The sequence below is a fragment of the Saccopteryx leptura genome, chromosome 5 (assembly GCF_036850995.1).
Source record: "Saccopteryx leptura isolate mSacLep1 chromosome 5, mSacLep1_pri_phased_curated, whole genome shotgun sequence".
Taxonomy (NCBI): Eukaryota; Metazoa; Chordata; class Mammalia; order Chiroptera; family Emballonuridae; genus Saccopteryx; species Saccopteryx leptura.
In genome coordinates this window covers 142,594,580-142,617,265 of record NC_089507.1, presented here as the reverse complement: position 1 = coordinate 142,617,265, position 22,686 = coordinate 142,594,580, and the positions used below count along the sequence as shown (strand labels likewise).

The following is a 22,686-nucleotide window of genomic DNA, read 5'->3' as shown; positions in this document are numbered from 1 at the left end:
CACTGACCACATGACCTTTCCCCCTGCCTACCTTCAGCCTCTGTTCTAAAGGCATCAGGCACTGCAGGTATAGATTCCTTGAGGAGACTTAACTATAATTAATTGGTTCTGCATATATCAGTTATTTTAAAATTATAAAACTTATAGATGATAACGTGTGATGGTTTTCCATGGTATTTCTTAGACTTAATGTTTTCTTAGCTTCATGGGCATTCTCTGTAAAACAGACTCGCTGTAAGCATACATGCATACACTCAGGTCACCTCCTCAGTGCCATGCTGAGGCGTAGGCTGGTGGGTGAGGATGCGCCTATCCCTGGTTCTGATTCCCGGGTGTGGTAAAGGCTCATGCACACCTGCTCTTGGGCACTGACATCTGCCTGACTTGGCTGTGCCGCACTCCCCCTCCCCCACCCCCTGTGGACTGGGTCACCCCGAGTCTGTCTACAGCACAGGCATTCATGGCTAGAAGACCTATGTCAAGGCGATAGAAATATAGAAATGACTTCCCTTCAGAATTACTTGAAGCCCCACCGTCAGCATGCTGTCAGATATTGTAGAGGGATTTCCTGGAGCTAGTGCGATGATGCACAGGGCAGCCCACACAGAAGCTCTGTGAGGGATGCTTTATAGAATCTGTCCCATGAATTTGCATCTTTGCAGGAACACCAACATGAACAGCATTTTGCCCTTTCCCTGGGAAAAGTCATGTCTGAGTTGAGTGTAAGGAGTTGTCCAGGAGATGGGAGCACCCCTGGTTGTGAGCAGCGCTGCCTGGCAGTGGGGCTTGGACCCAGAGTGTCTAGGAGTAGCAGGAGCATGTGGCTGTGATGAGCCAGAGGCTGAGCTGATGGGACAGCAGATGGTGAGGGCGGTTACTCCTCTGGGCCACCCAGGTACTAACTTGTCAACAAGAGACTGTTCCTCTTTTCCTGGACACTTGCCTTGTTTATTACTTGTGGACACGGGAGTAACAGACTCCACTTCCTGCTGGCTGAGAACTAGTGTGTACCTTCCCACTCTTGCTCCTGACCCTTTGTCTCCACTGAGTTTCTGTCATCTCATAGTCATCATAATCCTTTCATTGCCAGAGCCAGAAGCTCAATTCACAAAGCTCAGGGAACGTTCACATTTGGGTCTAAGTCAAGCCCAGCCTAGCCCCCATCCGACAAGTGAGAAATTCGCTTGTTGTGGCAAGATTATGACAGCAATGAGGCTGATAAAATCTATTCCCTCATCAAATGGAACTAGAATTTACTACCAAAATAGTAATAAAATAGCAACCGCATGGGAATGTAAAAACTTTTTAAGTAACTCCAGAGGTTTGTGGATTATGATGGATTTAAATAGCATCACAGAATGTCCCCCTCTCTGCCCGCTGCTACCTGTGGCTGCAGTGATGTGGTCCTGTATGCCCAACTTGTTCATCATGTCACTGGGGACTTGGCATGGGACGCCAGGCCACCAGCCAGGTGCCACAAGCCACGAGTTGGAAGGAGCCATGAGCAGAGCCACTGAGAGCAGACCCTCTACCCCTCCCTGCCCCCGGCTGCTGAGACATGGGGACTTGTCTGTGGCAGCAGCTAAGTGGGTGTCCCATGTAACTGTCCCTGGGCATTGCAAGCAGCCAGGTCACAGGAAGAGTCTACCAAGTCAGGACACTTCCGATCAAGCAGTTCACGGATTTCGTCATGAATGAGCTGAAACGGGACCTGTGGCCCTAAGTCATGAAAGTGGAATTGACCCATCTTAAGATGCTGAAAACCACCAAATAGTTTATTTTTAACATTTTGGGTTTGTGTATTCAAGTGCTCAAGTACAAGGGGGATTTATTACATACAGGAGAAAGCAATCAGCACAAAGCCAGGGTTAGGATGGCAGAGGGGCCTTGAGACACTTGTGAGACACCTCCCACGTGTAGTCACCATGACTTGCAGTGCCAACTAGAGCTCTGTGGAAACAAGCCAGGTAAAAGGTTGCTGTGAAAGGAAGGGACGTTTTACTGTTCTGAGCAATCCCAACCGGCCCACTAGATACGTATCAAGTCGGTGAGTTACATACAGAACCTCAGAAACTCAAATTATCCATCCCTCACTTATTTCAACTGGTTCAACTCACAAATTTGAAAATTTATTTTTTATAGACTAAATGCTAAAACTGGATGAATTGTCAGCTGTAAAAATATAGTTATGTTTCCCGATGTACAACTAAGATTTTCTTCACCTGATTTGTCCAAAATTAAGGTCGACTTTGCCCCAGAATCATGTAATTTTTTCCCCCTATGAATTCAACTTTCAAGAACTTTCTTTTGGTAGCAAGAGCGGCAGAGGGGACAGGCATGGAAGGGAGAACTGTCTCCCCAGGAAAACTGCTCCAGGGCCAGGAGACACGTGTGGTGAAACATATGTGAGCAGGACAGGAGTGCAGTCTCCCGGGAAGGCCGGCTGCAGCCCGTACCCGATGGATCACGGTGGCCATCCCTCTTCATGGACAGTGGCATGAGGCAGATGGGACATTCATAGTTTTCCCGGTGCAGGGCCTGCAACACAGGAGAAGGAGTGAACTTGTTCTGCGGGTTCTTACTTCCATCCTAGTTTAAATGAGAGTGATATACCTACAGACAGGATCTTCTCAAAACGAACAGGTTCCATTCTGTAGTAAAATAACACTAATTATGTATTAATTATGTACACATTCTCTGTTACTCTTTTGGAATATGAAAAGGGGTTAGTAACCCACCTGTAGTAAGAAATCTAAAAACACAAATCCTTTATAAAATGCTGAACATTGATAGTATAGATTTCCTTTTAATTAAGCAGTAGGGTGGTCTTTTCCAGAACGATGAACTTTCTGTAGCTGCTAAATATCTTTATAAATTTTCCTATTTTTATGGTGTTCAAGTAAGTGTTTCTTTGGTTTGAATTAGTCACGCTTTCTCCTGTGGCCACGGAAGACTCAAGGGGAAAGCAGGAAAATGTGAAGGTGACATGCAGGAGGGGACAGTCTGTTTCCCCGCAGTCACCCCAGAGTGGGTGGGAAAGGTCCAAGGGTCCCTGGATCTCCCCTCTGAGGTCACTGCAGACCCTGGTGGATGTGCTGCTCTGGTCACTGAGCAAAGCCTACCTGTATCTGGATATCCTGCCAGTCGTACTCTGTGAGCTTGCGGCCGTACTGCCCGTCAAGTTGCTGCAGAACACTGCGGTTTATGGCCAGGCAGTGGTCGATTTCTGCAAACAGCTCGTCGATGTCTGTGTTGTAGGAGCGGAGCAAGCGCTGACTGATCTCTGTGAACTGAGGACAGGAGAGCCAGTTCACCTGCTGAGCAGGAATTCTTGGTGTGGGTGGAAGGGAAGCACCTGCTGGAGTCCCGACCACGTTTTCCACCAAGTCCCCTCATGTCTCTCCTTCCAATGATACTTTCTGGGGAAACAGACAGATGGCTGGCTGTCTCAGTAACTCCAGGTCCAGGTCACTTATGGTGAGATGACTAAAAAGGTCACCTGGTTGTTGGCCTTGGTGGCTATCAGAAAGAAACACAGTGAAATTAAGAGTTGACTGAAGAAGGGGACCAGAATTTTACCAAATGAGTCACTTAGCATCCTGCCCTAGCACTACTGATCCTAATTTAAGGAGGACGGTCTGCAGCGCACTATTTCCTCATGCTCTCGCGGAGGGCTGGTTGCCAGAGCCACCTCGTGGTGTACCTATTAGTGCTTGCGGATGATGAATGATCGTTTTAGCATGACCATAAAAAAAGGAAATCAAGAGAAAATGAACACCTTCTGTTTAACTATTCAGGCTGGTGTTCTCACCGAGCTTTAAAATCACCATTTGAAATGCCCCACTTGCCAAAGGACCTTAGACATCTCTTCACATAAGGTGACCAACTTTTTTACAATGGAAAGGACAAAAATAAATTGAAAAAAAGACAATATTGTAAATAAAAGAAACATTTTATTCATTGCAACAATAATACACTATAATCTGATAAATGCATAATAAAAACATTTGTAATATTTTATATTGTAATTATGCTTGCACACCTATTAATTTTTAATAATTGTAAGAAAAATACTCATTTAGATACAAATATGTCACATCACACGCAATGGATTGACTCTGCATCGATCGAATACAGACATTGACAGATTAGTTTTCCAGTATCAAAAAGGAGGACATTTGCCTGACCAGGCGGTGGCGCAGTGGATAGAGCGTCGGACTGGGATGTGGAGGACTCAGGTTCGAGACCCAGAGGTCGCCAGCTTGAGTGCAGGCTCATCTGGCTTGAGCAAAAAAGCTACCAGTTTGGACCCAAGGTTGCTGGCTTGAGCAAGGGGTTACTCGGTCTGCTGAAGGCCTGCAGTCAAGACACATATGAGAAAGCAATCAATGAACAACTTAAGGTGTCGCACCGAAAAACTAATGATTGATGCTTCTCATCTCTCTCCATTCCTGTCTGTCCCTATCTATCCCTCTTTCTGACTCTCTGTTCCTGTAAAAGAATAAGAAAAAAAAAGGAGGACACTTTTCGAGGGAGGATAGAACTTACAAAAGAAGGATGGTCCTCTCTAAAGGAGGACAATTGGTCACCTTACTAACATAAGCCGGTGCCATCACTTTGTGGATGACTGTATGCCCCTTGGCTACAGAATGGATTTTCGGGGCTTAACCTTCTCCTCCCAGAGCCAGCACAGACGCGGTACAGCCCATGTCATCGGGAATCTCCTGTGCAGACGTGACCCAGGCCTTGTGACAACCTTCCTGGGTGGCCCACAGCGCAGCGGCTTCAGACCTGCAGCCCTGCACATGTGGATTGAGCATGGGGGAAACTGCTGTGGGGAGGCAGTGACCACGAGGGGCGGTACTGGCGTCCCAGCAACCTGTGTAAACTTTATTATGTGTAGAGAGAGTAGAGAGAGAGCGGGAGCGCCCTGCAGTACGACCAAGTACCAGGGATGCATGCGTGGAGCAGCACCGTCGTTAAGCGTCTCCGTGGATGGGCCAGCGCATGCGTGCTCAGCAGCAGCACAGGCACGTGCCCGGGCACTTGCACAGATGCCTCGCTCGAGCACGATGACTGCGGCTAGGTCATGACGTCACATGTCATGCTCAGACCTCAGCATGGGTCATTGGCCAGCCTGGCGGCCGCCCCAGCATACCCCCCCTGGCCTTGGAGTCCATCCTCAGCTGCCTACAGCCCCGAGACCCCGGCCCCCGGTCTCTGCCCCTTGCGCTGCTGACCTCCCTTCTCTGTCAGCAGGACACCCCGCTCCCGTCTGCAGGGCGCATGTCTACTGGTGTCCTCGCTAGGGAGGAGAGGGCGTGGGATCCCCTTCAGTGCTGGTCCAGTTGCATTTGATGGACAGTTCATGTCCACTCGGCTTGCGGAACACACGATCATTTTCACACTTGTTAACAAAGCATGAGGTTTTCTTCTCCAGTTGAAATTCAGTTATCATTTAATCCTCGATTATATGACACTAGAAAGCCTGGCGGTCATACGAAATGACCGCTGTTCTAGATATTATAAATTGTAATTAAAATGATTTGTGCAAAGGTGTCTGCTAATTCAAACTGAATTACCCAGGGCAGGCGGCGAGGACGCCCCTTCGCTTAGCGCCCCACGGGGTTTCCCCCTTCTACTTGCTTAATTGCTTAAAGTAGAGTGCAATGAAGGAAAACCACTGGTGGTACATTTCTTAAGAGCCACCGCTAGCTCAATAAATAAAAGTGATTTAAATAATAAAATGTTAATTCACATGTCAAAGAACTGTTTTAATCCTTTTTGCGTTTCGGTCAGCATTACTCGTTTTTTTGCATTTCTCTCCTGCCTTTGTTCAAGGGACTAATTTTGTCGAGACAGGCTTTTTTGTCTTGCATCTGAGGCAAGCCTTGTTTCTCTATGCTCATCAGTCTCATTTTGCCGAGAAAGACGCATTTGCTCTGCGACTGAAGCAAGCCTTGTCTTTCTCTGCTCAGTGGTTTCTTTTTGTCGAGAAAGCCGTTTTTGTGCAGCTTTATAGCTCCTTTTCTCTCCTCTTCACTGCTGTATTTTCTAGGAGGCATTCTTAAAAGAAATTACGTTAAGACGTAGTTTTTATGTAAAACAGATGATTGCCAATGCAAACAAATGTTCACCTTCCCCATGACCCGCTCAATTTGCGTTCAGCCGTGGCAACTTCACCCCATTGGCTAGTACAGTTACGCAAGCAACCAATAAGCTATCAGCGACAAACAGACACTTAAGCCGGCATATAATAAAGATTTTATTTTATGTCAATGAGAGAAAAACGATTGCCTTCATAGGGAATGATGGCTAAAGACTACTATACTAAGTTGCAGTTTATTCCATCTCAGCTGAATAGTTTTAACTTCATCATTTAGTTTTTGTACAGCGAGTGCTCGGAAGGCCTGGAGTGGTTCTTGAAGCAGTGGTGTCCACAGCTGGGAATCATGGGGCTGCTTGGGACTGGCTCTGCCTGCAGGGCCACGTAACAGAGGGTTAGGAGGCTGGAGGGCAGGCGGGATTGTGCCCCTCAGGGAAGGCTGGCTGGGTGGCAGGGTGGGCACCCGGTGCCCACATTGTCGCTGGTACTGCCCTCCCCACCTCCCATTTAATCCACTTCCCCTACGCACCCTGTGGAGGCTCAGGGCCTGTGGGTTTTGTGCCTGTCGTCCTCTCATGATTTTCTTACATGAATCTTGAATCTGGACAAGTGCCTTCCCTCAGTTTCATATCTGTGACCTCTTGTGTGTGTGTCCCAGCACACCTGGGTTGGAAGTGAGTTCCCGCTCTCAATTCTTGGAGCAGCTCTGTCCCTTCCTTTGACTCCTCTCATGGCTGGATCCTGTTGTCCGTTTCCTGTGTGTATTTATCTTTTGATTCTGGAAAGTGCCCATTCATCTCCACAAGGCCCTTAGCATTCAGTAAAAAATTTTGAATTTAAGCTTGCAATAGTTTGGACATGAGGAACACACATGCCCAGTGTTTGTACATATTCTGAAGGGGTGCAGAACAATTTTCTTTATGAGATTAAAAAATGTCCGTGTGGAATGATTTTGAAGTTTACTGCCAGTTTCAAGACTCCACAAAACATCATTGTTTAGCTTATAACCCTGACATTAACATTAGCTTGTTGATAAATGTACTGAAAATCCTACAGTGAATTTTGAAGGCAAATTTCTGAATGTGAGCTGGTGTGACTGTCTTCATTCTTGTAGCTTCAGATATTCAAAAGTTAGCAAGGGAAATGTTTTAAAAAGTTAAATCAATGTATATTTATTCATTACCTACTATGGCCAATTCAAAGCCATGTCCTAAGTGTAGCTTTTATGAAATATTTCTTAAATGTCAAATTCTCATGAGCTCAGCATCCTCCTGCCTTTCCTAACTCTGTTACCTGAGTCAGATGTCCTTAGTAAGTGAAGGGCAAGAACTGTCAAAAAAACAGAAACAAACAAACAGAAAAAACCCTTAAATGCTAGTTTTTAAACTAATGGTTACTATTATTAATTCTACAGAAATAGACAAAATACATAAAATTTTCAATTTTAATAAGAATGTCTTCATATATTTTTTTCTTTTCAGTCTCATATTTCAGATATTTCATTAGTAAGAAGAGTTCATGTTATTGATATGTAAAGCAATTACTGGTCATTTACAAGTAACGTATGGGCTAAACATTAAAAAAAGTATACTCACAAAAGTACCCAGGTGAACTTTGTCTGCCCAGGAGGCCTCTCTGAGTGATCCATCTTGATGTCAGCAAATTGCTTACTAATGTGTTGACTTAGGGCCACCCTCAAAAGCAAAATGAAAAGCCTGGAATTTACAGCATATCAATGAATCAGTTGATAAGCTTTTACTGGTTTAATATCCTTGCAGTCTTGCTGCTTGGAGCCACTTCAAGTTAGCAACAGAATGTTTGCCATCTCTATGTGATAAAGGAACTCAAAGGACTAAACAAACTTTCAGACCATTACACTGTTTGGTGAGATGTAAATGAAAAAAGTAGGAGAAATCTCATGCAGGAGGGTGTGGGAGCGGGCAGCCCCTAAAGTCAACCATAGCGTCTGACAAATCACTAACTTTTTAAACAATGGTCAGGACTTTTAGCTTGGGTGGAGATAATATAATGCATTTGAAAAGTTTTAATTGCAGCCATAAAAGACCATGCCTCAATTATATGACATATGCTAGCAGAATTTCCAGATAAGGATCAAAGGCTTTCAACGACCAGCCGCTGCATTCTGGGCAGCACTTGGCCCCTCTGTGCACACCGGAGACAGGCGTGAACATGGCAGCTCGGGGACCTCTCCAGGCGGCTTTGATCTGAGCTCACTGTGCACCAGGACTACGGTGTTGTCCTCACAGCTTCGGTGCCCTCTCTGACAAAGCACTGCTGACTCAAGGTCAGTCCTCAACACTCACAGGTGTGAAACTCAACATATGACCTGCTGGGTTCTTACTCCAGGGCTGCCTGTCTATTTGAAAGGCCTACATTGTAGCACAACATCACTTTGCTCGGGTTTAGTCTTGTTAGGAATGTGCCAATGACATCTTAAAGCAAGGCAAGGCTGTGGAAAGGAATTCCCAGTGTATGGAAGCATTAGATTTGTGGAAAGATGACCTCTGTATTTTATTAGTTAACACCCAATAGGTGTATGAAAAGTTAACTAAGAAAAGACTTCATTAATTCCCCTTGTAATAGAGGAATGAAAATGCAAGGCCACAGTTCTTTCACAAGGAAGATAGATTGGTTTATAAAAATAGAATGGCCTGAGCTAATCTATTCCAGAGTATTAAAAACATATCTGTCTTCTGAGCTCTTGAAATTTTAAAGGAAACAAGCACTTCCTAATTTAGTGTGCCTAAAAATACCCTGCTACTACCCTTCTTTGCCTTTCTTTTCTATTGATTAGACTTCTTTTTCCCTGTAGGGAACTTACTGTTGATCTAAACCAGTGGTTCCCAAGTAGGCAAAGAAGTTTTCACCCACTTGCCAGCAAAGAAAAAAGTAACTTCAGTGGAGTAAAAGTTTTATACAGCTAATTGTCTTCAGTGTAAAGAATCTCCTTTAGCGTATGGCCCACTATTCCTGTTTTTTTTGGTGTAAAACAGTTTTCTTTTATGCGATGACTCTGATGGTGCACGCTGTTTTGATCCCAGCAGTCTTGCGACAGTGGAGGACAGAACTGAATGGGCTGTAGGGAGAGGAAGGAGAATCCACTCCATGTTGGATTCATCAGCCGGTGGGGACTGTGGAGCCGTGTTGACCACTGCCGACTGTGGGTTTCATTGCATGGTTTATTTCTCCTATTAAGGGGCAATTTCAACTTTAAAGACTAAAATAAAGTGAATTTGCATGAATTTAATCTTCACCAGTGGTCAGAATAGAGATGATATGGCTTAGGAATGTGGCTGTAGGGTGCACCTGTCATCCCAGATCAAAGGCTGGACCTGCTCCACAGATGATTGAAGAGTCGTCATATCCAATATTGTCAGTTACTGCACATTTTGCTTTGTAAACTTTCTAGGTTCTAAAATCGGAACATTGGCTTTCTAGTAGTTCTGTGCACATTTAGGTTGTGGGAGGGTGATAGGGTGAAGGTGTGTGAAGGGACAGGTGTCAGAGGCCCAGATGAAAGGCAGGTCTCTGCAGGAAGGTCACTAGTCCCAAAGCTAGGAGCTTTGATAAAGCCATTGTTCATTTTGGCTGTGGAGTTTAAATATTTTTGAATGGCTGTAATCCCAGGAAACCTGCAGACACTGATTCTTGTGAAGCTGGACTTGTTAGTTCTGGAAAACTGGGAAGATAGATAATGAGAAACCCAGACCAAGAGTTATAGTTTTATTTTAAGTATCTTAATGTGTGATTTCTAGATTTTAATTGACACATTAAATTGGGTAAGTTTAAGGCATGTAACATGATGGTTCAATATACTTACATGTTGTGAAATGATTATCACAGTAGGGTTAGCTAATACTTCTATCATCTCATGTAATTACCATTGCTTTTTCTGTGGCGAGAGCATTTAAGCTTTACTGCCTTACCAACTGTGAAGCATATAATACGGTTTTGTTAACTATAGTCACTATACATTAGATCTACAGAACTTGTTCACCTTATCGCTGGAAGTTTGTACCCTCTGACCAACACCTCCCAGTTCCCCTGGCAGCCACCATTCTATTCTCTGTTTATGTGAGTTTCACATATAAGTGGTACTTGTCTTTCTCTGTCTGACTGACTTCACTTAGCATAATACCCTCAAGGTCCATCCATGTTTTTGCAAATGGTAGGATTTCTTTCTTTATTCCATCATATATGTTTGTCTGTCTGTTCGCCTGCCTGCCTCATCTTCTTTGTCATTCATCCATGAATACATCCTTAAGTTGTTTCCATGTCTTGGCTATTGTGAATAATGCTGCATTATTGTGAATGAGGGTGCAGCTCTTTGAGATCTTGGTTTCATTTCCTTTGGATAAATACCCAGAAGTGGGATTGCTGGATCAGATGATAGTTTTACTATTAATTTTTTGAGGAACATCCATATTGTCATCCTTAGCGGCTACACCAATTTACATTCCCACCTGTAGCACACAGGGTTTCCCTTTCTCTGCATCTTTGCCAACACTTATCTCTTGTCTTTTGATGATAGCCATCCTAACGGGTATGAGGTGATCTCTCCAGTGGTTTTGATTTTCATTTTCCTGATAACTAGGGATGTTGAGCATTTATTCATGTACTTATTGGCCATATGTATGTCCTTTTTGAAAAATGTCTTTTCAGGACCTCTGTCCATTTTTAAATCAGATTTTTTTTTACTATTAAGTCTCATGAGTCCCTTATATATTTTGGATATGAGCCCTTATCAGATCTGTGATTCAAAAACACTTCTTCCCCATTCTGGAATTATGTTGATGGTTTCCTTGCTGTGCAGAGCTTTTTAGTTTGATGCAATCCCACTTCTTTTTGCTTGTGTTGCTTTTGCTTTTTGTGTTATATCCAAAAAATCATTGCTAAGACCAATTTCAAGGAGATTTTTCTCTATATTGAATTTTATTCTAGGAATTTATCATTTCCTAGGCCATGCCTATAGCTCATAAAGTAAGTTCCATCAAGTTGGAAAAGGTAGGAAAAGACCATGAAGTTGCAGGAGGCATCCAAAGAATGACTAAGAAGTGGTTTACAACCTAAAGCACAGCCCTTGGGCTCTGCTAATATAGGCATTTAAGGATACAAGGTAACTAAGAGCCCTGGCCAAGAGTATATGCCTACTGCCAATACAATGTCTGAAATTAAATGCAGTCTTCATTTATTTAATCATTATGAAATGACCATTTTTGTCTCTGAGTACTTTTGCTGTCTTGTAGTCAGCATTATTAGATATTCATTTATTTAAAATGAAGTTTTGGCTCACAAATTTCAAATATTCATGGCCAAGTGGAACAAGTGAGCTAAGGTATGCAAAACCTGGAGGGGATGTCAGGGAAGAGTGAGGAGCAGCTGAGACTTGAGAAGGAAGGACAGCACGAAAGGTGGCCAGTCTCTTGTGGAGGAAGAAAGATGCTGCTGGGAAATGAGAACTGATTGGTAAACCAAGTTCCCTGTAGGGAGTGAGCATAGGACTACAGGCAAGGTCTAAACATCATTGAGGTTGAGGGACAAGGACTTTTTAAAAGTAGGTGATAAACTCCAAGGAGCTGAGATCCAGGGAGGGGGTGCACACATTGTTTTCTAAGCAGATAAAGAAGAGAGGCTCACAGTCCAAGGAGAATGAAGGGGGGAGTCTTTCACCAGGACTCTGTCCCCTTTCCCTAAATAAGGGGAATGACTGACTTGCTTAAAATTGTTCCTCAAAGATATGCAGAAAAGTGTGGACTTGCACTCTGCTGCTGCCCCACTTCTCCTAGGGGCAAGAGTCGTTCTGCCAGAGCCACCCGCACCTCCCATGGAGGGACACCTCCCAATGCCAGGACAGGGATTGTGGCATCTCACATGACCCTTGCCAAGGAAGCTCATCTCTTCAAGCTCGTGGTTCAACGGCTTTGTTGTCAAGATAATCAGTATTTTAGGTCATTTGCTCACATAGTCCTACTGCTGACAGCAAATCACATCTATTTCCTCGGTTAAATCTGAGGCATACTGACATCATAGCCAGGATTCTGATTCTCTTTTGCACATTCTGGTATGTGCATTGCTGGGACAGCTGAGTGACCAGGAATAGCATCGGGTGACCCCTATGTCAACTGTGGTAGAGTCCACTTCCTCCTGGATTTATATGCAGCTCTGGGACACTTTAATGTAAAAGGATGGTGTGAGGGCACAGGATCAGCACCTTGGCCTGAGAAGGTCTGACTGGGCATCTGAGAAAGCAGGGATCCTGTGTGTGAACATCACCTTCCTCGCCCAAAGCATAGGGAAGGCAACTTATGCTCCATGTGGAGGGCAGGAACAGGGTACAGAGGGTTCCTTTCTACAATGAGGAGTAATTCATATCATTATCCCAAACAGAGGGCAAGGTAAACGACAAGGAAGTGCCGACAGGATCTACACTCCATAAATAATGACCCTAGAAAGTGACCACAAGGTCCTCCTTAGCTTCTGAGCTAACATCCTCTCCAGATGCCCCGCTCTTCTCTGGTGCAATGATAAAGTCAAACTGGAACAACACATGAACATTTTTAGTGAGCACACACTTCGTAGCACCTACTGTGTGCTGGGCCTTTGTAGACACTACTCTAATTCTTAGTACAGCTTTGCAAGGTAGAAATTTGTTCCTTCATGTAACAGATTAGGAAACAGAGGTGATGAGCAGCTGTTATTTGCCTGAAGCCACAAAGCTGATGAGGGTTGAACTGGGATTTGAACTTACTATGGTCAGCTGGCTCTCTCCACTCTGCCTTGCCAGTCCTTTTTTTTTCTTTCTTTTTTTTTTTTTTTTTTTGTATTTTTCTGAAGCTGGAAATGGGGAGAGACAGTCAGACAGACTCGCGCATGCGCCTGACCGGGATCCACCCGGCACGCCCACCAGGGGCGACGCTCTGCCCACCAGGGGGCGATGCTCTGCCCCTCCGGGGGTCGCTCTGCCGTGACCAGAGCCACTCTAGGGCCTGGGGCAGAGGCCAAGGAGCCGTCCCCAGCGCCTGGGCCATCTTTGCTCCAATGGAGCCTTGGCTGCGGGAGGGGAAGAGAGAGACAGAGAGGAAGGAGGGGCGGGTGGAGAAGCAAATAGGCGCTTCTCCTATGTGCCCTGGCCGGGAATCGAACCCGGGTCCCCCGCACGCCAGGCCGACGCTCTACCGCTGAGCCAACCGGCCAGTCCTTTTTGTATGGGGCACAATTATAGAAAATTGTTAAGACCCTCCAAAAAAAAAAGTAAAAATAAAAGATAAGTAATGGCTAAAAGAATGTGTAGAAACTGAAGTATCTGGAGAATTAAAGGTCTATGCCTACCTTTTCTTCAAAGAATTTTCTCCTCAACTTGGCATTAGTGGGTGGCAGCATCCTCCTCAGGTCTTGGTACCACTTCCTAACCACATGTCCCCTCCAGCAGGCTTGGACCCTAGAACACGGTGTTGGAGAGTGCCTGTCAGGTGGCTGTACAGGGCAGGGGCTGGGATGTGGTGGCCAAGGAGAGAGGGAAGCCCTTCCAGCTTGAGCAATGGGGCTTGACCTCTAAATGTCCTTGCTGCTGCTGCAGGGGGGTGTCTCAGGTGGCAGGCCCTTCTCACCTTGTTGCGCACTTTGCTTTGAAGAACAGGGCCCCGTCGTAAATTACTCGGGTTTGATATTGGTTCTTTCTGCAGAGGGGACAGGTTTTTTTACTTGCGAACTTTTCAAAGGCCTGAAGGCATGCCTGAAGAGAAACATTTCACTTAAAACTTTATGAGTAATTACTTATAAACAACATTTTTTACTTCTAATGTAATTATAGGTTCTTTTCTCTTATAATTATGAGACTTAGTCCAATTTAGATCATGAAGAAGTTTCATCAGATGTTAACACCTTCCTCATGCAACTTGTTCCAAATGATATTTTACAAGAATATACATGCAGATACATCAAAAACTTCTGAAAACGAGTCACATAAAGGTGGAGGATCCCTTGTGCAGGGCTACCCTGCAGATAGTCACAGGACGTGAGCTGTCACTCACCCTGATGGACATTACTAACAGTCTGCTATACAAACATTTGTGGTTCTTTTGTCACATATGATTCACGATGCTCTAAACAGGATAAATTGTACTGTAGCCCAAAGTCATATTTCTAGTTGTAAATGGTGATTATGGATAATACAAATGGGCCCTTTGAGGAGGCTCAGTGAACAGGACGAAGCCCCGTCTCCTGACGCTGTGGGTGACGCTGCACACGTGGTGATGGAGAGGGGCAGGTTACTCACCCTGTGGAACACGTGGGAACATGAAAGCAGCACCTGTTCATAGGGAGACAAAAAAAATGTTTGAAGTTTAAATGAGTTTAAAAGAGACATAGCATAAATGCATTAATTAAAAAATTCTGAATGCTTGAAAGGTACGCTGTGTTGTTTCTTTGAGAAATTAAAAAAAGCAAATTAATAACCTTGATATTCATAATGCTTAGTGTTTGAGTTTAGCATGGCACAGGTATATAGTCTCAACAAGAAAAGCTCAGTTCAACATCAAACACACACATGAAGTTTGCCATTAAGCCATTAAAATGAGTGTGTATTTAAAAATGAGACAGTTATGAAGTAGATGCATTTCCTGGGCAGATCCTGGAAGGAAGGGAAGGGAGGAGGAGCAGAGACAGGGAAGCAAATGCGTTTTGCAGGGTTTTGTTCAACTATGTTGCACTCTTCAATTTTTGAAAATCACAGCTTTATTGAGTGATAATTTTTTTAAATTAAGTGAGAGGCAGGGAAGTAGGAACAGACTTTTGCGTGTGCCCTGACTGGGACCCATCCAGCAAGCTGCCTCCTGGGAGATGCTGTGCCCATCTGGGGTTGCTGCTCCATTGCTTGGCAACTGAGCTATTTTATTTTAGCACCTGAGGTGAAGCCATGGAGCCATTCTCAGCACCTGGGGCTAACTCGCTTGAGCCACTTGAGCCATGGCTGTGAGAGTGGAAGTAGGGGGTGGGGAGTGAAGAAGCATATGGTTGCTTCTCCTGTGTGCCCTGACTGGGAATCGAACCTGGGACTTCCACATGCCAGGCCGATGCTCTACCACTGAGCTCCCAGCCAGGGTCCATTGAGTGATAATTCTGATACTCAAAGTTAAATAGCTATAAATCTTAGATACATATGAATCACTTTTTGTTTTTTAAATGCAGGGGAAGTGTGGTCATGAGAAAATTTCCCCTTTCTATCTTATCAAATAGTGACATTATGGTCTCTGACACAAGATAGAAGCTTAAGCCCAAGAGAGAAAAAGGTAGTTGGTTCTTCTGGAAGGGAAGGAGAGCAAGGGGATGAGACCAGGATGAGTGTGTGTGGCTGGAGCCCAAGGGCTGCATTCAGCAAGGAGTGAGCTTCAGCCATGGGGCTTCTCTGGGGCAAAGGTGTTTCTCTAACACCCAGGCTGCCTGGTCTCAGAAAACTTACTAGTATTTTTAAAGTTTTTTTGTTAATTTTATTTTAACATAGATTCAAGTATTTTTAAATTTTTATTAATTTTAATTTATTTAAACTTACCAGTTTTTAAAGTGACCATCCCTTTGCCTTCATTCATTCTACACTTCTTAAAAGGGAAAGGTGGAAGAAATATCGCAATAGATACAACTCAAAAACCTAAAATATTTCTTTGAAACTTATCACCAGCAATAAGCCTAAACTGGAAAACCTCAGTAATTTGGGTCCTTTTATGTTATTATTATTGATATTTAATTAAATAGCAATTTCTATTTAAGAGTACTTAATACTCTTCCTTAATAAAATAATCTTTCAGAGTGTTTTATCAACAGATATTTGATCTGTATTGAACAACATTATACTTCCATATATTTAAAATATACTTTTAAATGTCTATAGGTATCTGTTATTTGCAAATGTTCTCTGAGATTATAAAAAATGATTAAGTGGTGGAAAATACACAAAAAATATCCTAAAAGTTAGGATTAGATTCCAGGTAGACTGGAGCACACTTCCTGAGTTGTCCTACTGTGTGTGGTCACTAAAATTGTTTATTCTTCATGTGTTAAGTGGGTATAATGCCTGCCTTAGAGACATGAGATTAAGCGAAGCACCCTCTGAAATCATTCAGTGTCAGGAAAATGCCAATAGTTGCTTACTACTAAGGAAAACTAAGTATGAGAACAATAATGAGAAATGCAAAATGAACACAAGAGTCTATTTTTATAATCAAACAAAAATAGAGAGTTTAGTGAGAAATTTATGAAAAACAAAATGCAAGAAATGGTGGGCATGATATATGCTGACCCCTCCATTTATGATAAATCAGGCTGTTTGTGGAGTGATTAAGAAAGCAATTAATTACCTACAAGGGAGCTTCCATGATACTGTCAGCTGACTTCTCAACAGAACACTTCAGGCCAGAAGTGATAGGCAAGAAATATTCAAAGTGATATAAAGCAAGGACCTGCAACCAAGATTACTCTACCTAGCAAAGTTATCATATAGAATCAAAGGATATACAAAGAGCTTCCCAGACAAGAAAAAGGAATTTATTACCACCAAACCAGTACATATTATTGAAATGTTAAAGGGAAAAGAAGAAAATAAGAAGTAGGAGGAGGAGGAAGGAGAGAGAAAGAGAGAAAAGAAGGAGAGAGAAGAAAAAGAACGAAGCCTGACCAGGTGGTGGCGCAGTGGATAGAGCATCGGACTGGGATGCGGAGGACCCAGGTTTGAGACCTCAAGGTCACCAGCTTGAGTGCAGGCTCATCTGGTTTGAGCAAAGCTCACCAGCTTGGACCCAAGGTCACTGGCTTGAGCAAGGGGTTACTCAGTCTGCTGAAGGCCCATGGTCAAAGCACATATGAGAAAGCAATCAATGAACAACTAAGGTGTCGCAACAAAAAACTAATGATTGATGCTTCTCATCTTTCTCTGTTCCTGTCTGTCTGTCCCTATCTCTCTCTCTGTAAAAAAAAAAAAAAAAAGGAAAAAAAAGGAATAATGAAAAATAAAATGCAATAAATACATATCTATCAACAATTGAATCTAAGAAACAAATGAAAAAGAAAAAGAGAAACAGACTCATAGATACAGAGAACATTTTGACAGTTGCCAGATGGGGGGGAGGTTGGGAAGGGTGAAAAGGGTGAAGGGATTAAGAAGTACAAACTCGTAGTTACAGAACAGTCACGGGGATGTAAAGTACAGTATAGGGAATATAGTCAATAATATTCTAATAACTATGTTTGCTGTCAGATAGGTACAAAATTTATTGGGGCGATCACTTAGTAAATTGTCAGATGTCTAATCACTGGGGTGTATACCTGAAACTAATATAATGTATATGAAGTGTAATTGAAAAATAAAAAGTGGTTTTAAAAACCCCTGAAAAAAATGAAAAAAGGAGGAGGTTGCCAGGGCCAGAAAGACTCTTTGTGGCTTCATTAACTCTCTTGCTACACTAAAATGCTAAATTATTCTAGATGATAATCCTGTGGTTTAAGGGCTAAAATCTTTCTAAAATACCTGAGTTTCAGAGATGTAAGTTTAGGTCCTGGTAGAGAAGTGGAATATAGTATGTTTAAACCACGTTGTGAATTCAAATTAGTAAAGACCAAAAAGTTTTATTGTGAACTAACTCAACAGTAAAACCTATTAAAACAAATTAAGTTTGAGAGTCTATGTGCAAGGGGAGTAAGTGATGCCTGCATTTAACTCCATTTGCTGTATTTTTCTAGCAAACATTTGAGTGCCTGCTCTGTGGGAGGCATGAGGCTACTGGGTGAGAATCATTGTCTGGTGGCCCTTAGCTCAGAAAGAAGAAAACTCTAGGAAAGAAGTGTCCCTAACTTGCAGATTACAATTAATTAGACAGACAAAAGATGTGTAGAAGAAAACCTATGACATAGATTGATTATATATAATCTATAGTATCAATCTTACTGTGACAAAGTTTAATGGATGAAGATTGATTTTACTTAAAAGAGTCTTTCACAGATTATTTAGAGATATTCAAGCCTAGCTTTTCTTTTATATTTCAAATCGCAAAACAGATTAAAAATTCCTTTTTGCCTTCATGTATCCTACATCGGGCCACGAATACATTGCCTTGACTCTGTTTGGCTTTCATGGCCAGTGGGATGGAAGATTTCTGTCTATAAAGTTTTGTACTTAATATCCGGTAAGTGAACGGAACTGCTTAACTACACGTTTAGCTCTTCCTCACACATGCACTTTAATAAATGGAAAAGAAAAGGTAAGTATTTGAGGGTCACAGTAGGAAGAAACTGGGAAAAAGAAACCTGTTTTTTTTTTTGTACTTAATGAGTCATATTTAAGTGCACATGGAATATTAAGCCCCAGTTCAGTGTCCTCCTAGAGAGGGGCCACCGGACTTGCTCATCTAATCCTCCTGCTACCTACCTGGGGGCGAAGTTGGAATTCTTCCTTGCATATTGGGCAGGGCTGCATGGAGTCCCCCTGTGAGATGGATCTCTGTTTCACTTTTTCCCATTCATCTGGTGAGAGTGGCAATGGGGGAAGTTCAAACAGGCCCAACTTCTGTGCTAGAGTTAAAGCAACACAGAATGAGTTAAAATAGAGTTTACAGTATGGTACTCGTATATGCTTTTAATGACCCCAACTGTGTCCTTTTCTGGAACACAGCACTGTTAGCAGTTCAGAGTGAAATAGGAAGGTGTCCATTGGGCATCACAACGGCAGCGGGTTCCCCTCTATGCTGTGCTCTTCCATCTGTCACTCCTGTGCTGGGATCAGTACCCCAGACACACCTATTTTCCTTGCCTAGCATCATTTTAAAATCTTTTCTGTTTTTAGACAGCCAACTAAATGGGAAATGATATTTTCAAACAACAGCTCAGACAAGGGCCTAATTTCCAAAATTTACAAAGAACTCATAAAACTCAACAACAAACAAACAATCCAATAAAAAAATGGGAAGAAGACATGAATAGACACTTCTCCCAGGAAGAGATACAAATGGCCAACAGATATATGAAAAGATGCTCAGCTTCATTAGTTATTAGGGAAATGCAAATCAAAACTACAATGAGATACCACCTCACCCCTGTTAGATTAGCTATTATCAACAAGACGGATGTTGGAGAGGCTGTGGAGAAAAAGGAACCCTCATTCACTGTTGGTGGGACTGTAAAGTAGTACAACCATTATGGAGGAAAGTATGGTGGTTCCTCAAAAAACTGCAAATAGAACTACCTTATGACCCAGCAATCCCTCTACTGGGTATATACCCCAAAACCTCAGAAACATTGATACGTGAAGACACATGTAGCCCCATGTTCATTGCAGCACTGTTCACAGTGGCCAAGACATGGAAACAACCAAAAAGCCCTTCAATAGAAGACTGGATAAAGAAGATGTGGCACATATACACTATGGAATACTACTCAGCCATAAGAAATGATGACATCAGATCATTTACAGCAAAATGGTGGGATCTTGATAACATTATAAGGAGTGAAATAAGTAAATCAGAAAAAAACAAGAACTACATGATTCCATACATTGGTGGAACATAAAAATGAGACTAAGAGACATGGACAAGTGTGTGGTGGTTACCAGGGGTGGGGGGAGGGAGGACAGGGGGAGAGTTAGGGGGAGGGGGAGGGGCACAGAGAACTAGATAGAGGGTGGCGAAGGACAATCTGACTTTGGGCGAGGGGTATGCAACATAATTTAATGACAAGGTAACCTAGACATGTTTTCTTTGAATATATGTACCCTGATTTATTAATGTCATCCCATTACCATTAATAAAAATTTATTTAAAAAAAAATAAAATAAAATCTTTTCTGTTTTTAACTTGCAGTTTAAAATAATTTCAGACTTGTAAAAGGTTGTAAAAACAGAAGATCCTCATGTATCTTTCAACACGGCTTCCCCAAATGTTAGTGTTTTACACGACCTCAGTGCAAGGGTCAAACGAGGAAATTAATGTTGATCTACTGCTGTCAATCTATTCCTTATTGGATTTCATTCTTGTCTCACTTGGATTCCTTTTTTCTGACTCAGATTCCATGCTGCACTCAGTTCTCACATCCCCTTCATCTCCTATAGTCTGGGACAGTTCCTCAGTTTTTACTTGCTTTTCTGGACTCAGTACTTTTGAAGAGTACTGGCCAGGAATTGTGTAGAATGTCCTTCAATTTCCTCAGGATTAAATTTGGATGTGCCCTTTGGTGAGAATATCACAGAAGAGACAGAGGCACCCGGTGTCAGAATGTGTCACTAATGGGGTGTTCACTTTGATCACTTAGTGCAGTGCTCTTTGCTCTGTGCTATGTGCTCTCCCTGTAAAGCAGTGGTTGTGCCCTTGCCATGAATGCGTACATGTGGGAGGTCCTGTGGGACTGCATCTCAACGTGATTTTTCCCACTGATGGGTGTTATCACTGTCCTGGTTGCCAAATGGTGACTTTTCAATGGTAGCCCCTCTACTGTGTATGCTAGTTGTCATTATACTGCAAAAATGGAGCTTTCTCTTTCCATCATTTATACAGTTATTTATATCAGCGTGGATAAATGGATATTTATTTTATTCTACTTTTCATTACTCTATTTACTTTTTTGTTATTCCCATCATCATTGTTCAACTTCAGCATATACATTTCTATGATTACAAATTATTTCTGTCCCAGAAAAAATTATACTACTAATCTCAACTAAATTCTTTAGTTTGAAAAAAGCCAAAATATGAATGTTGAGATTGGCTTACCTAAAGTTAATGGTGGCGGTTTTGGACCCAGAACATATTCTTTTTCTGGGTCTTCCTCTTTGGGGCCTTGGGTAGTCTTTGGAAGCCCTGTATCTATCACAGCTTTCGTATTTCTTTTTAGAGATTTGGATGTGCTCTCTCTCTTCTGTACCTTTGTCTTGGAATGATTGGCTAATGAAAGATTTCGCAGTTGAAGGTCAAGTAAAATGTGATCTTGTAAAGCAACTGCAGTGACTGCTAAATTATCTCGTTTAGATGAATGACCCTGAAAAGTAGGAAAAAATCCATAATATACACAATATTATGTCACATATCACTTAGAAGAAAACTGAAGCTTTAATACTCAACCTGAAAAGCATACTAGACTAAATCTAATGAAAAGAGATGCTCGAGCCATTGTTAGTTGAGTCTGAGCAAAGCCAAGTCTCCTCATTTATGGTAATGACATAGTAATATCTTTTCATTTAAACACTAAGGCCTTAATTATAATACGAATAATTCATTATGACCTATAAAGGATGTGCATGCCTGGGCACATTCTGTTTCACTCTAATTAAATTAGACTACAGGTGAATCTTGCTTTTGTTATACTAAAGAGAATCTTGAGTTTAAGTATATGCCTTTTTGGTGAAAACTTATATGGAATAAAATTGCTATGCATCTAAGAGGTGCTTGCCATACTTAGCTGTCAGTTCCTCATTTAAGCAAGGTTTGCCAGCTATTTTTTATACTCTTACATAGTTGAATTAAAATTTAGTCATATTCATGACTAAAACTATGTGCATATTTCTTAAAAGGAATTGTGTACCTTATTTTTTAACATACTAAATCAGGAAGTGTCGTCACTTGCTTGGCGATATCAAATTATAATTTTCATCATCATATTACATTCTTTTCACTCTTCTGTAAAAACATAGTCAACAGAAAGGGTTAGACTGCACATACAAATGAGAACAACCCATTGCTCAGTAGAATGATGCTATATTTAAGTTCAGAAAACCTCAGACCAAAGGCTAGGGACTATTTAGTGCAACACATCCTGCAGAGATAACACTCACACTGGGATTTGAAGGACAGGGAATCGAACATGCCACACTGGATATACGGGTACATGGAGAGCTGCGTCACTCAGGAACTCGGCATGTGTTTATTGATTCAGGGAGAGAGTACCTGGGACACATGGGGAACACTGGCTGAGTTCAGTTTGTCCACAGCACACACACAAAGAATATGGGGAACAAACTTGGGATCCAACCTTGCTCTACCTCCTTGCTGGGCAATTTACTTTACATACCTGAGTCTCAGTTTCCTCACATTAAAACAGGTACAATAATACATACACACCTTGCAGGATTATTGTTAGGATTAAATGAGACAATCTTTGTAAATTTCTTCCATGGGCTTTACACAGAGAAGATACTCTGTGAGGGGTTATTATTGCTCCATTTCCCTTCAAAGCTGCTGGAAGAATCTGGAATTGGTCCTTTTAGCTTTTAGACAAGGTGCATTTTCTTTTCTTTTCTTTTCTTTTCTTTTTTTTTTTGTATTTTTCTGAAGCTGGAAATGTGGAGGCAGACAGACTCCCGCAAGCACCCGACCGGGATCCACCCGGCATGCCCACTAGGGGGCGATGCTCTGCCCATCTGGGGCATCGCTCTGTTGCAACCAGAGCCACTCTAGCACCTGGGGCAGAGGCCATGGAGCCATCCCCAGCGCCCGGGTCTTTTGCTCCAATGGAGCCTTGGCTGCGGGAGGGGAAGAGAGAGACAGAGAGGAAGGAGAGGGGGAGGGGTGGAGAAGCAGATGGGCACCCCTC

The 22,686-nt window shown here is 42.6% G+C and overlaps 1 protein-coding gene across 2 annotated transcripts; it reads right to left on the bottom strand.

Annotated features, from left to right (window-relative positions):
- Positions 1 to 424: 424 nt before the first annotated feature.
- On the bottom strand, positions 425 to 21,693 carry RNF32 (ring finger protein 32). Of its 2 annotated transcripts, XM_066384921.1 has the most exons (9): positions 21,679 to 21,693; positions 20,871 to 21,135; positions 18,540 to 18,682; positions 14,403 to 14,435; positions 13,735 to 13,859; positions 13,457 to 13,565; positions 3,123 to 3,290; positions 2,492 to 2,538; positions 425 to 2,443 (listed from the first exon to the last, which is right to left on the bottom strand). In XM_066384921.1, the coding sequence occupies exons 1-9, from the start codon at positions 21,691 to 21,693 to the stop codon at positions 2,287 to 2,289; spliced, it is 1,062 nt and encodes a 353-aa protein (XP_066241018.1). In that variant the 3' UTR covers positions 425 to 2,286. The 2 variants fall into 2 exon arrangements, with proteins under 2 accessions (XP_066241018.1, XP_066241017.1); XM_066384920.1 differs by having other exon boundaries at positions 425 to 2,538.
- Positions 21,694 to 22,686: the final 993 nt, after the last annotated feature.